At 35.3% G+C, this 14460-nt stretch overlaps 2 protein-coding genes across 5 annotated transcripts; both read left to right on the top strand.

Moving 5' to 3' along the window:
* The first annotated feature begins 410 nt into the window (after nt 1-410).
* Nucleotides 411-5037, top strand: LOC106440343 (calmodulin-binding protein 60 G). Of its 2 annotated transcripts, XM_013881982.3 has the most exons (6): nt 411-656; nt 770-845; nt 1333-1870; nt 2255-2415; nt 2502-2862; nt 4248-5037. In XM_013881982.3, the coding sequence occupies exons 1-6, from the start codon at nt 583-585 to the stop codon at nt 4730-4732; spliced, it is 1695 nt and encodes a 564-aa protein (XP_013737436.2). In that variant the 5' UTR covers nt 411-582; the 3' UTR covers nt 4733-5037. The 2 variants fall into 2 exon arrangements, with proteins under 2 accessions (XP_013737436.2, XP_013737437.2); XM_013881983.3 differs by lacking the exons at nt 411-656; nt 770-845 and adding an exon at nt 1035-1216.
* Nucleotides 5038-5294: 257 nt separating this feature from the next.
* LOC106444440 (GATA transcription factor 23) lies at nt 5295-11430 on the top strand. Of its 3 annotated transcripts, none has more exons than XM_048769718.1 (3): nt 5295-10638; nt 10730-10823; nt 10932-11153. In XM_048769718.1, the coding sequence occupies exon 1, from the start codon at nt 5629-5631 to the stop codon at nt 7672-7674; it is 2046 nt and encodes a 681-aa protein (XP_048625675.1). In that variant the 5' UTR covers nt 5295-5628; the 3' UTR covers nt 7675-10638; nt 10730-10823; nt 10932-11153. The 3 variants fall into 3 exon arrangements, with proteins under 3 accessions (XP_048625675.1, XP_048625676.1, XP_013741364.1); XM_048769719.1 differs by having other exon boundaries at nt 7684-10638; XM_013885910.3 differs by having other exon boundaries at nt 7686-10638; nt 10938-11430.
* Nucleotides 11431-14460: the final 3030 nt, after the last annotated feature.

Raw genomic sequence — 14460 nt, 5'->3', positions numbered from 1 at the left:
CATTTTATAGTTTTAACAAGTCTATAACTTGCAGAATAAAATATGTATAGACTAATTTATTATATTGATCCACTTCTTCTTTTTTTTTTTTGACAAATGGCATTATACTGATCCACTTTATAACCGACTTTTTCCAATATGTGAGGGTGTTCTTGAAAAAGCCCGTTATACATGGATTTAAAATTTAAAATACATGCTGTCAATTTTTTTTTTTTTAAATACATGTTTAGCTGAATAGAGTATATATTATATATTACTACAAGCTGAATTTTAGTTTGTACAAAATGATGCAACCATCTTGATTTAGTAGCAAATAAATATATGACACTAGACAAGTGTCGTTATAGTTTAGGTCTAATTAATTAACGAAAAACTAAATAACTAACTTTAGCGTGGTTGATGAATTGCAGCACTACTAAACTCGAGAGAGCAACGAATCTTCCTGGAAGTTTCGAGGTTGCTTCTTCATTGCTTTATCACTAATTCACTATATAATCAATCATCATTTGCTCTCTCCTATCTCTCTCACACACACAAACACAGATCATTTTCTTTCACTAAACTTCCAAGTGATCAGTTGAAATGCGAAACATTCTTGATCTGCATGGGTCTAGTGGGCACAATGGTTTAAAAGCTCATAGATTCACATTTAAGAAGTGAGTTTCTCCTACGCATATCTTACAAGACAACTTTTCTTTTCTTTTATGTTTGGTTTATTTTCGATCAAGCGTTTTAACTTTTGAGTTTGTTTTTGTCATGTAAACCACAGTACTGTGAACAGAGAGATGAGAGATCTGCTGAAGCATCAACTCGTGGTTTGTATGGAGCCCCTGGTTAGAAAAATGGTGAGTTTTCTCGTCCTTTTTCAATTAAATAACTCACTCGGCGAGCATATAGCAAAAATATATAAACCATATAATTAAACAAGAATCTTAATTTAATCACGGGATTAGTTAAAACTTAAATGAAACTGTTCCTACATAGCCACCAGCTTTGACTGACTTGTTCTTCTCTTCGGTTCCGTTTTAATTTCTGTGGTTCTAAATTTTGTAGGCTCCGTATCAACAATGAATGGTCCTTGAGTCTAGTTATTATATAGCACTATATCATATAAACATATAACTAAATATAGTCTTAATCATCTAATTATATGCATATAACGAAAGTACATGTGTGTTTAACTGTCTATTTAGTTTGTCTGCACATGAACATGATCGTATGTTGTTGAAACTTGCAAACATGTGCTTAGTTATATATATATATATATATATATATATATATATATGATATATGTAAAGTAGTGATTAATTATCTTTTCTTTTATGATTATAGGTCGGAGAGGCGCTTGATCATCGTCTTAGTCAACGACCTTATCTCTTTTCGTCGTGGTCCCAAACCGAACGCTCACGTTCGGAAACGCCGTCGTCGCGTTCATGTCTCAAGCTGCGATTCATAAACTCGCCGCCGTCTCCCATATTCATGGGAGCCAAGATCGAAACCAAGGACGGTTCTCCTGTAGCGATCGAGCTCGTGGACGCAGCCACGAACGCTCGAGTCGTTTCGGGACCGCTCTCATCTTCTCGTGTGGAGATCGTGCCGCTTAAAGCTCACTTCACGGAGGAAAGCTGGACCGTTGACGAGTTCAAACGCTATATTGAGAAGCAGCGTGAAGGCAAACCTCCGTTACTCACCGGAGATGTAACTGTCACGCTTGAAAACGGAGTCGGAGTGATAGCCGGAGACGTCTCGTTCTCGGATAACTCGAGTTGGACTAGGAGTCAGAAGTTCCGGTTAGGTGCTAGGTTAACCGGGGGTGGAGCCGTGGAGGCAAGGAGTGAAGCCTTTAGATGTAAAGACCAACGTGGAGAATGTAAGTAACGGTTACTGCGTTTGGTTAGGGTTGTAGACGCTGTTAGTGAGTTTAGGTTAAATTATCAACTGTTTTTAATTGAGAAATAACCGGTAATAGTAAAGCACATTTACCCAAAAAAGACGCACATTTTTTTTTCTCAAAATAACATTAATAAAATAAAATGAAAACATTTTTTATCTTGTATTTGCTTTTGAATTTTGTGATTAGAGTGTATGGTTTAGTATTTAAGGGTGAAGAAGAGTTTAAGATTTGAAGTAATTAAGTTATTTAATCCTTTATTTAATATTATTATAGAGATTTTGTTCTTTTTATGTTATTTTGTCATAAATTATTTTTATGTTATGGAAATGATTTAAATTTTAAAATTGTGGTTATGTGCAGCTTATAGAAAACATTACCCTCCGTCTCCCAGTGACGAGGTTTGGAGACTGAAGAACATAGCTAAAGGTGGCGTTTCGGCAAAGCGTTTGGCTGAGCAGAAGATTTATACCGTCAAGGATTTACTCCGTTGGTATGCCGTATGTCCAAATGAGTTATACAACGTAAGATTCTAAATCTAAGTAATTTTAATAAATCTTTAAATTTTAATGTAACTAAATCGACTAATCTAAATTGTTATTTTGAGCAGATACTTGGTAGAGAGACAAAGTCAGGAAGGATCTCAAAGAGAAAATGGGAAGCAATTGTATCCCACGCCATGCAATGCGTTTTGGACGAAACAGAGCGTTACATCTACAACGCAAACGCTCTTGATGGATCGCTTATTTTCAACTCTGTCTATGAAGTGATCAAAGTGTCATTAAGTGATGGCACGTTTCGAAACCCTGATGAGATACCAACCTATCAGCTGGACAAGTTGAAGAAAGAAGCTTATAGAGACCTTACCCTCTTACAGACCTTTGTGGAACATCCACAAAGATCCTTGCACTGCACGCCAAATCCCGGATTTGGCATCGCATGTCCTGAGTTGCAGCACAACAACTTTCAAGGTATACAGGTTTATCATGGTCGCGCTCTAGGTCTTTTGATATGTATATCCTATTACAGACTTGCTAAATTATTAGAAAAAATATCTTAGAATAGGAATAAATTAAAACATGTTTATTCTAGTCGTGCTCTAAGTCTTTTAATATGTATATATCCTATTATGGACTTGCTAAATTATTAGAAAGTATCTTAGGATAGGAATAAAACATGTTAATTTTGGTCGCGCTCTAGGTCTTTTGATATCCTCTATATATTATTTGTGAAACATTACAACTTTTTTTTGTAGTCACGTGTCATCGCTAGGATGATTCTTAGAATTATTAGAGAAATAGGTTGGTTCATCTAATTATATAATAAGCTTTTTATTAAACTAACCATAAATTCATTATTAATGTCATTTATTATTTCCTTAAATAAAGATTACGGAATTGCGTAATGTGGATAAAATATATATGACAATTAATGATTTTGAATAACAAAGATCTGATAAAAAAAATAATGTATCTTCTATCAAATTTGTTTAATTTTAAACTATTAAAATAATTTAAAAAAAAACATGATAACCATATTATAAAAATTTAGATTTTTCTGTATATGTTATATTTTGAATTTTAAAAAATGACTATAAATTACTAAAACTGTTAAAAGTCTCACATTCAAATTTTGTGATCCATGGTTTAAAATTTTTGTTATGCAAAATATAAATGATTACAAAATCATATAAGTAAAAGTCTAATTTAATTAATCCTTAATATTTAAAATATATATGTATCTATATCATTCTAAATTAAACTATAAACCATATTGAATAAATAAATATTTTAGTTTTAAAATTTACTTTGAATCATTATTTTTGATAAAAGTTTTGAACTAACATTGATAAATTTTTTTAAATTATCAATTACTAAAATTATTAATCCCACAATAAAAATTTTGTTATCAGTAATTTAAAGTTTTTGCTATTAAAGATACACATGATCAAAAAAATATATGAGTAGAAAGCATCATTTAATAGACGTTAATATTAAAAATATACTATGTATGTTAATATCATTTAAATTTAATTACATATCCTATCAAATTTTTTTAAAAATTGTTTGGATTAATAAAATTGATTTATACTTTCGCACCAATTTAATTATATATCTAATAGTTACTCACTTTTAATTATTCAATATATTTTTATTATTTCATAATATGTAAAAACATATAATACATAAAATAATTTTTATATATAATGTTTATCCCGCGCAAGGCGCGGGTCTTAATCTAGTGTATATATTATAGACTTGCTAAATTATTAGAAAAAAATCTTATGATAGCACTAAAAGATGCATCTTATTATAGACTTGCTAAATTATTATTCAATTTTCTTTTTAATGTGTAGGAACTTCGGATCCATCAGGCTCTATGAGTTCTCTTTACTTGACAGCTGCAAACTCCACCATCCAACCAGAGATGCTAATGAGTTGTGAGAACTCACCAGACATGACGTTTCATATCGACCGGAATTTATTACAGAGAAACAGCTTCAGGATAAGTGAACACGAACACGACCACGATGCACAAACTTTAGCCACGAGAGGGTATATCGAGAATGAAGAGGATGATCATGAGAACACTTTTACTTATCATCACGGCATGTCCTCGAACTTGTCAACTGGTGCGGCGGATTGGGAACAACAAATCTATAATAGTTTGTCTGTTAGCGTGTTTGGCACGGAAGAAGCTGGAACGTTTAATATTCGTTTTACAAATACTGCGGGGTCTCCAAGAGCCAGGTGGTGTAAGGTTAAGGCAGCTTTCAAGATTCGAGAAGTCTGGAAACAGGCAGCTGCCAGAAACCGAAGGAAGGCTTGCCTAGCGTACTAGATTCACTAGTTTCGATTCTTACGGTGCACGAAAGATGCATATATATATATTGCGTGTGTGTGTGTATTTTTTTTCTTCTGGCTAATGGCTGTTCCAAACGGCTTTTATCGATCCCAGCTCATGTTTGATACACCTGTCAGATATAAAAGGCTATACATAACGAATAAGTTACATCATACATGTTTATATTTTGTTATTTGTTTTTCCATCAGTTGTAATGCTTTTATAGCAAAGGGCTTGTATTTGACTCAATGGTTTCTTGTAAATGCACGAAACCTATTTATAGGCAGATTATTTATGGTTTCCCCTCTTTGCCTTACCCATATTTTGGAAGAAAATATAAGCGATATTTATTTTGACAAAACCTGTTTACGGTTTTTTTCTTTCTAATTTTTGTTGAAGTAAGCTTGAACAAAGCTTGAGAGACAAGTTATCATAATCCTAATAAGTGTAGGATCTTTAGAGATAAGGATCCATGTTAGTTTACGAGTTATCTAAACTTATGTGTATCTAATTAGGATTAGGATAAGAGAAGTCTTATATATATCAATGCCGAGTAAAGGGCATTGTGTGTGTTGTGTGAGATTTAGAGAGCTTAAGTTTTGAGTGAGTTTCTTAAGCAATAAGAAAAGAAGTTCTTATATTTTCTTTGAGTCTTATACAAACATTACAGCAAGATTTGGTATCAGAGCTTGAGTTTTTGATACAATGGGAGATCTCGTGGTAGCTACAACATCGAAGGTGAAAGACGGAGGAACCTCGTCCATCAAGTGCCCCATATTGAACGCAACAAACTATACCGTGTGGGCTATGAGGATGAGGGTCTTGCTTAGGGTACATAAAGTCTGGGAATCGTGGAAACTAAAATAGAGAAAGACGACAGGAACAATGCTGCAATGGCGTTGCTTTTTCAGTCCATACCTGAGACATTAACTCTGCAAGTTGGAGAATTAGGAACGGCGAAGAAGGTTTGGGATGCAATAAGGGCTAGATATGTGGGAGCAGAAAGAGTGAAGGAAGCCCGATTGCAGACACTAATGGCCGATTTTGATCGCCTCAAGATGAAAGACGCAGAGACCATAGATGACTTTACGAGCAAGTTATCTGAGATATCATCGAAATCTGCTGCCTTAGGAGAAGAAATCGAAGAAGTAAAGATGGTTAAGAAGTTCCTCAAGTGTCTCCCTCGGAAGAAATACATTCATATCGTGGCATCCTTGGAACAAGTACTGGATCTTAAGACGACGAGTTTTGAAGATATAGTAGGACGTTTAAAGGCGTATGAAGAACGTGTTGCTGAAGAAGAAGAGGTTCAAGAAGATCAGGGCAAACTAATGTATGCAAACGAGGAACCACAATCAAACCGTGGTTTCAACGGTGAGAACAGAGGCAGAGGTCGCGGCGGAAGGTACTACAATAACAGGGAACGAGGAAGAGGAAGATATTATAACCGTGGAGATCCATCTAAAGTCACCTGTTATCGTTGCGACAAAGTTGGGCACTATGTGACAGATTGTCCCGATCGTCTACTAAAGCTTCAAAAGACAATGGAAGCGGAGGCTGACAAAACTCAGGAAGCAGACGAAATGATGCTTCACGAGGTCGTATATTTAAATGAGGAGAAGGTAGTTCCAAGAAAATACGAAGCTAATACTGGGGAAGACAATGTCTGGTACCTTGAAAACGGTGCCAGCAATCACATGAGTGGAGACAAGAGGTATTTTGCGAGCATAGACGAGACTGTTACAGGGAAAGTCAGGTTTGGAGATGACTCACATATCAATATAAAAGGAAAAGGAACTATTGAGTTCATTGATAGAAACGGTGAACCGAGAAAGATCATGGACGTATATTTCATACCTGACCTTAGGAGTAACATTATCTCTTTGGGACAGGCTACAGAGTCCGGGTGCGACGTAAGAATGAAGGATGATCTTCTCGTAATGCACGATCGAGACGGGAAACTAATTGCGAAGGCTGTCAGGGGAAAAAATCGGTTGTATAAAGTGCGCATGAGGATTAGAGAGATAATGAGCCTACTTACAACCACCACGAGTGAATCTAGTCGATGGCATGCGAGGCTAGGGCATGTCAATCATGAGACGATGAAGTCAATGATACAGCAAGGTCTTGTAGTTGGGATACCATCCATAAACGTAGAGAAGAGCGTGTGTGGTTCTTGTTTACTTGGGAAGCAGGCAAGGCAGTCTTTTCCTCAGGCTACGTCCTACAGAGCTTCTGAGTTACTAGAGCTCATACATGGTGACTTATGTGGTCCCATAACTCCAAGTACCAGTGCAGGCAATAGGTACATATTGGTGCTGATCGATGATTGTTCGAGGTATATGTGGACTGCTCTGATGAAGGAGAAAAGTGATGCGTTGAATAAATTCAAAGCATTCAAAAACTTAGTGGAGCAAGAAGCGAAGACAAAAATCCAAACTTTTAGAACCGACAGAGGAGGAGAGTTTACCTCAATAGAGTTTAATGAGTTTTGTGATTCTTCAGGTATCAAACGACATTTTACAGCCCCTTACAGTCCCCAACATAATGGGGTTGTGGAGAGACGAAACCGGACATTGATGGAGATGACGAGAAGCTGTATGAAGCACATGTCGTTTCCTAATTATCTATGGGGAGAAGGTGTTCGACATTCCACTTACCTCCTGAACCGAATAGCCACACGAGCCCTCAACGATAGGACACCTTATGAGGCATTTCGTGGTGTGAAGCCTAATCTCTCTCACCTGAGAACTTTCGGGTGTATTGGATACGCGAAGATAGAGAAGAAACTACTAAAGAAACTGGACGAGAGGTCACGCCTGTTAGTTCATCTTGGGACAGAACCAGGCTCTAAAGCCTACCGTTTGCTGGACCCACAGACTCAGAGAGTAGTGGTGAGTAGAGATGTGGTGTTCGACGAGACAAAAGGCTGGAACTAGAAGCATGATGGTGCAGACAAGGGTCAAGTCGGAAGCTTTAGTGTTTCACTTGGAAGTTTTGGGAACCATGGATTGCAGGAGACAGAGCAAAATAAAACAGAGCAAGACAAAGATGACAAAGCTCGTAAAACTGAACATGATGAGGAAGAAGAAGACAACGAAGATGACAGTGAAGAAGAAAAAATCACGGGTCAACAACCACTCAGGAGGTCAGAGAGACAGAGTTCTAAGCCGTAATATCTCGAAGATTACCGCGAAACTTCCAAGAAGCAAGGGAACTTAAGGAGTGAATTCTCGCCTGCGAAGAGGAAATACGATCTATCACAAAGCTCGATACTTGGAGCCTCGTTGATCTTCCACCAGGAGTGAAACCGATAGGCTTGAAGTGGATTTTCAAAATCAAGCGCAATGCGGATGGAAGTATCAACAAGTACAAGGCTCGTCTGGTCGCTAAAGGGTACGTACAACAATATGGGATAGATTTTGAAGAGGTTTTCGCGCATGTGCCTCGAATTGAGATGGTTCGCGTGTTGATCAATCTAGCTGCCTCAAATGGTTGGGAAATTCATCATCTCGATGTCAAGACAGCGTTCTTGCACGGAGAACTAAAGGAGACATTATATGTTTCTCAGCCAGAAGGTTTTGTTGTAGAAGGAAGCGAGAATAAGGTTTACAAGTTGAAGAAGGCGTTGTACGGCCTTAAGCAGGCGCCCAGAGCATGGAACCATAAGTTGAACAAGTGTTTGTTGGAACTCGACTTTCAAAGGTGTTTGAAAGAGCCGTCTGTGTATCGAAAGTGTGTAAGTGGGAAGCTTCTTGTTGTTGCGGTCTATGTCGATGACCTTTTTGTTACTGGTACGAGCTTAGAGATGATCGGAGGGTTCAAAAGGGAGATGGCCATGAGGTTTGAGATGAGTGATTTGGGTAAACTAACGTATTATCTTGGTATTGAAGTTAAGCAACATAAGGACGGTATAACTCTGTGCCAGAAATGATATGCTCAGAGGATCTTAGAAGAAGCTGGAATGGATCACTGCAACCCTGTTCAGATACCGATGGATGCTAGACTTAAGCTAGCCAAGTTCGAGAACGAGAAATATATTGATGCGACAAGCTATAGGAGGATCATCGGATGCTTTCGGTATCTACTACACACTAGACCTGATTTTTCTTACTGCATTAGAGTGTTGAGTAGGTATATGGTGAGTCCAAAAGAGTCTCATGGAAGTGCAGCGAAGCAATGTCTACGTTATCTGAAGGGCACTACTTCCTTTGGTCTAACTTTTGAGCGATCGAAGGAGACAACGAAGTTGGTTGGTTACAGTGACAGCAGTTACAACATGGATCCTGATGATGGTAGAAGCACAACTGGTCACATCTTTTACCTTGGTAAAAGTCCGATAACATGGTGTTCTCAGAAACAGGAACAGGATACTGTGGCGTTGTCTTCGCGTGAAGCTGAGTTCATGGCGGGAACAGAGGCGGCAAGACAAGCAATCTGGTTGCAGGATCTTCTCTGCGAGATCATTGGAGCCTCCTACAGTCGAACGGTCATAAGGATAGACAATCAATCGGCCATAGCTCTCTCAAGGAATCCAATATTTCATGGACGTAGTAAGCATATACATTCAAGATACCATTTCATAAGAGAGTGTGTTGAGAAGGAGCTGATTGAAGTTGAGCATGTACCTGGAAGCAAACAGAAGGCAGACATTTTGACCAAGGCTTTGGGAAGAATCAAATACAGAGAGATAAGAGACTTCATTGGAGTTCAAGAGTTGAAGGATGAAGAGTTCAAGCTTAAGGGGGAGACTGTTGAAGTAAGCTTGAACAAAGCTCGAGAGACAAGTTATCCTAATCCTAATAAGTGTAGGATCTTTAGAGATAAGGATCAATGTTAATTTAGGAGTTATCTAAACTTATGTGTATGTAATTAGGATTAGGATAAGAGAAGTCTTATATATATCAATGCCGAGTAAAGGGCATTGTGTGTGTTGTGTGAGATTTAGAGAGCTTAAGTTTTGAGTGAGTTTTTTAAGCAATAAGAAAAGAAGTTCTTATATTTTATTTGAGTCTTATACAAACATTACAGCAAGAATTTTGTAGTTGACTTGTTTTATGCCTACATCAAATTGGTGTTCAAAGAATGTTTCAGAGTATCCTCCCACAAGGCAACAGTGTGTAGAAGTAGAATCGCTATCCTTTTGGATATGCAGAAAAAAATATGTAACTTTCACTATTTCACGTTTTGTATGTAAGACTACTCAAACAAGTATAAAAATAAACAGCATCATAAGATAATATCAAATCAACCAATTCTATGAGCTTTCATAACATAATCAACTTTCAAATCAAATCTCCACTTACTTATCTAAATAAAAAGTTGATTTCACTTGGCTATAACTTAACTAGAATAATCTATTAAGTTTGGACGGACTATTGTATTGCCTTTTGTTTCCCTTTATAATATGTGTACTTTTGCTTTAGAAGCTATTGGCTTCCTAATCACAAAACGTGTATAGTCAAATGAAAACATTTGTGGCTCTTTTGCTTCATTACTTTTTCTGTGTTCTGTCTTCATGTGAACACATTTGCATAATCTGTGGTTTCTTCTACTTTCTGTTCTAACACACACACAATTATTAAAAACAATCCCACAGATCCTGCTCGTGCGTACACCACTTGGCTTTTCAGTTTTCACCCGTGACCCGACCATGATTTGGCAGATGTTTTGTATTATGTCATCAATCTACCAGAAAGCCATAATCATTATTGATCAAAAGAGCAGCCAAGTGCATTTTTGTCTTCTTACCACAGTCACCCTAGTATGAAAGAGTTTTTAAGGAGATCTTCAAGCCTTTCTTGATGACTAACTCAAACCAGAAAAGAAAAGCAATCTTCCCACATCTTCTCCATATTATTCCTCTAGGGTTTATTATAGTGATCAGGCCCTTCCCCACAAAGGTTGGTTCTTTTGATTTAATTGATCCATAAGAGAGCTATGATCTTGTTCATTGTCTTAACCTGTCAATGTTGCTCTTCTAAATTTAACCAGGGAAATGGAAGGAGAGAAGGAGACAGTTAGGTGTTGCAGTGATTGCAAGACGACCAAGACACCAATGTGGAGAGGTGGACCATCTGGTCCCAAGGTCTCTTCTTCTACCTTCAATTACTATACTTATAATTTTATTTGATATTTAAGCAAAAAAATGGATAATTCAGGAAGTATACTTAAGTTTTTTTTTTTGTGATGGAAGTCACAGTCTCTTTGCAATGCATGTGGGATAAGATTCATGAGACAGAGACGAACCGAGTTATTGGGTATTCGTGTTATTCATACCCACAAAGCCTACAAGAAGATAAACACGTCGTTATTATCATCACATGGTAGCGTGGCTTTGAAGAAACGAAGGCGGAGTCTAAAGGAGGAAGAACAAGCTGCTATGTGTCTACTATTATTGTCTTGTAGCTCTGTTTTCGCCTGAGAGGAAAAAAACAGAGAGTATTCCACTGAAAAGACAGTTTTGTCCTTTATATTTTGTGTTAAAATTCAAAGTCTGATTACAAATGGGTCTTGGTGGTTGGTTACTCCACAACGATGTGTCTCAACCTCGCAAGTCTCAACAGTTTAAACTAAAAGGCTCATTTATCAGCTCTACGGGGATAAACTACAAGGGATGGTATAGCTGTACTTGTTTTTTTTATGTATACTTGATACTTGGCTTGGCTTGAACGAGTAATAAATTTTTAGACTTATATTTGACTTGTCAAAAAATATGTTACTTGCAAGTTACTTTTCTTGTTCGATTACTTGTTAGTTACAAATATTTATTAATTATTTGGATATATTTCCAAGTTTCTAAAATTTTTTTGATAGATAATATTCTATGAGAGAAGGTTATGAAAATTTGTTTTATTTACTCGCCTTGGTAAAAATACGAAGGTATAAAATATTTCCACCTAATATAAAAAAGAATAATGGAACTTAATACATATATTTTGATATGAATTGTTTACTTCTTACAACAAAGAAATATTTGTTTAGGACTTTGGTTTTTATGGTTTAGTTATCATTTTTTCAGTCATAAAACAAATAACGAGTAATATCAAATCGAGTCATAACTTTTTTTGTAATATTTGTTACTTACTTTGTACTTGCAAGTAGCAAAATTCAATGGTTTGATACTTTATTTGACAACAACGAGTACTTGAAAAAATGAGGCGAGTACGGATCAAGTAACGGGTATAAGACAAGTAACAAGTATTCATGTCCAGCCCTAATGTCAGATGTCTTACTCCTATCTCAGGTGTTTCGAACTTTCGAAGACTAATGTCTTACTCCTATCTCAGGTGTTTCGAACTTACGAAGACTAACCATTGAGCTCTCACTTTCTGATCGTGTCCTCCACTCTTACACCATTTCTGACCTTAATACTGCCATGGCAAAGACCAAGGACCGAAACATCTTAGAACCATTGATCTCTTAGGCTTCTTTTATATTGCTGTAGATTCTAGTGATTTCTTTATATAGTAGAAGATGATCTCAGTCGTGTAACCTATCATTTAATTTATCGTAGAAGACTAGATTCAATTGAGTGAAACATATATGTAAATGTCTTATATATTAAAAGATAAGCATTTGCAATAAATGTGTTCAAACACACATTGACACTTGTCAGGTTCACAATCATTTTAACTTTAGAATGTTTACATGTCAGTTTCACAGTCATTTAACAATAAATGTGTTCATACATTAATTTTCTTAACTCTATCGCAGAAAATTTAATGTGTTCACACATTATTTTTTTTTTAAATCAGCTCATTTTTAGTTTTTGTATTTTTAACATTTGTATTAGTGAGTTAAAGTTATCTTCGAGCAAGTACTGAAAAATATCATTGTTGAAAGAACTAAATTACAAAATCATTAAGATTCACATCAACTAAAATGCCGGAATGAAAATGTTTTTATAAATTGATAGTTTCATATCTTGCCGAACTTGGCCATGGTTGATGTTTATGCATACGAAAGCAACAAATAATTGTGATTGGTTATAAATTAAAGAAACTTAGGTGAAAAACGCCACACGCAAAGTTGGATCTTTAGTTTAGTCAAATATTGTTTTTCTTTACAGAGTTTTCATATCAAACCAATAATTAGAAACATAATCAGATTGTTAAAAAAAATCAAAAATTATAAAAGCTTTAAAAGAAAATAAAATTTGCGAAATCGATTGAAAAACAGAATTCATGTACCGAGTGAAGAGATCACATTATTTTTGACGCAACTCTAACCTATTTCACTCGACTGTATTGTGTTTTTATCATATTTACCAAAAACTTTTATAAGAAAGTATACGTTATTGGCTATAGACTACGTCAATTTTTTAACATGTCCAACAATATTGACACGATGCCCAACCATTTTTATTGGTATTTTTTATAATATGGTTCATTAATTATGTATGAAAAATAAGCCTAACATATTAGTTTTACATTCATTTATTTTTATTTATATTTGCAGAAGAAAGTAAGTTTGGGTAAAATATTTGGATCCGAAGAATCGAGCTGAACTTGATTTGAAAGTAAATACTAAACACAAACTAAAACTGATTAAATACTCAAATGGATCTAAAAGTTTAATATTCGGATAACCAGAACCGAATCCGATCCAAACTGAAATATTTTGGATACCGAAAATATCTAAAACACAATTATATACTTAAATATATTAGTTATTTTAAATTTTATATCTATTAGATATTCATTAATATGAAAATATCTAAGATAAAAAAAATTGTACAAAATACTGAAATATTTTTCTTTCTCTATCTAAATATTTAAATTGAACTATTTTTATGTAAGTTTTTATATTATTTTTATTTTCAGATGTTGAGGATTAAGTATATTTGAATTTTTGTTAAAAAATTACATAATTAAAATAAGTACTCAAACTCGAATCTGAACCAAATGTGCAGTGATTCGAACCAAATCCAATCCAAATTCAAACCAAAATTTGTAAATATTCGAATCATATTAAAAAATTTTACTCTAAAAATCAAAATTCGAATAGATCAACTGAATCCGAACGGATATCTGAATGTCCATCCTTTGAAAAAGCTCTATGACAAATCTCTTATTACAGCGTGAAATAAATAATCTAATCAATTATTTCACTCCGCGCACGTGCAAGTTATTAGCGAGTATATATATATTGTGTCCATCTCCTCATACTTAAAATACTCACAAAAGGGTATTTACTACTCTCCTCCTCATCGCCTTTATTCATCTCATATTCACTCTTCCCATCACACCTGCATGGATCGCATGTATAGACACATACATAGATAAATGCATAATCTATGTCAAATTAGCATATACAATCATATAACGTGAAGATGAATTGGTGAGAAGGACCTTGAGGAAGAAATCGAACAGGTGGATCTTGAATTCATTTCGCGCACTGTTTGAAGAAAATTATTGAAAAATAAGAACTATACCCTCAATCAATTTATATATTGGATGTGGCGGACATGTCGTCTTCAATGTGAAATAGACCAAGTTGTTTCAACACAAAATCCTATCCAAATCTCTAGAGATTTCTGAGAATGATTTCTATCGAAGATGAATATATATACCTACTGATTTTTGTTTTATATTGAACCATTGTATTATTAGATTATACAGATCCTAAACTTATATATACATAATATCTGAAGTGAACTTGTGTTAGTATGTATGCCGCAAAGGAGATGTCTAGCAAATGGAAGAACATTAAGAAGATCATTG

Source organism: Brassica napus, chromosome C9 (genome assembly GCF_020379485.1).
Source record: "Brassica napus cultivar Da-Ae chromosome C9, Da-Ae, whole genome shotgun sequence".
NCBI classification, from domain to species: Eukaryota; Viridiplantae; Streptophyta; class Magnoliopsida; order Brassicales; family Brassicaceae; genus Brassica; species Brassica napus.
This window is presented reverse-complemented; position numbering and strand designations above follow the sequence as displayed.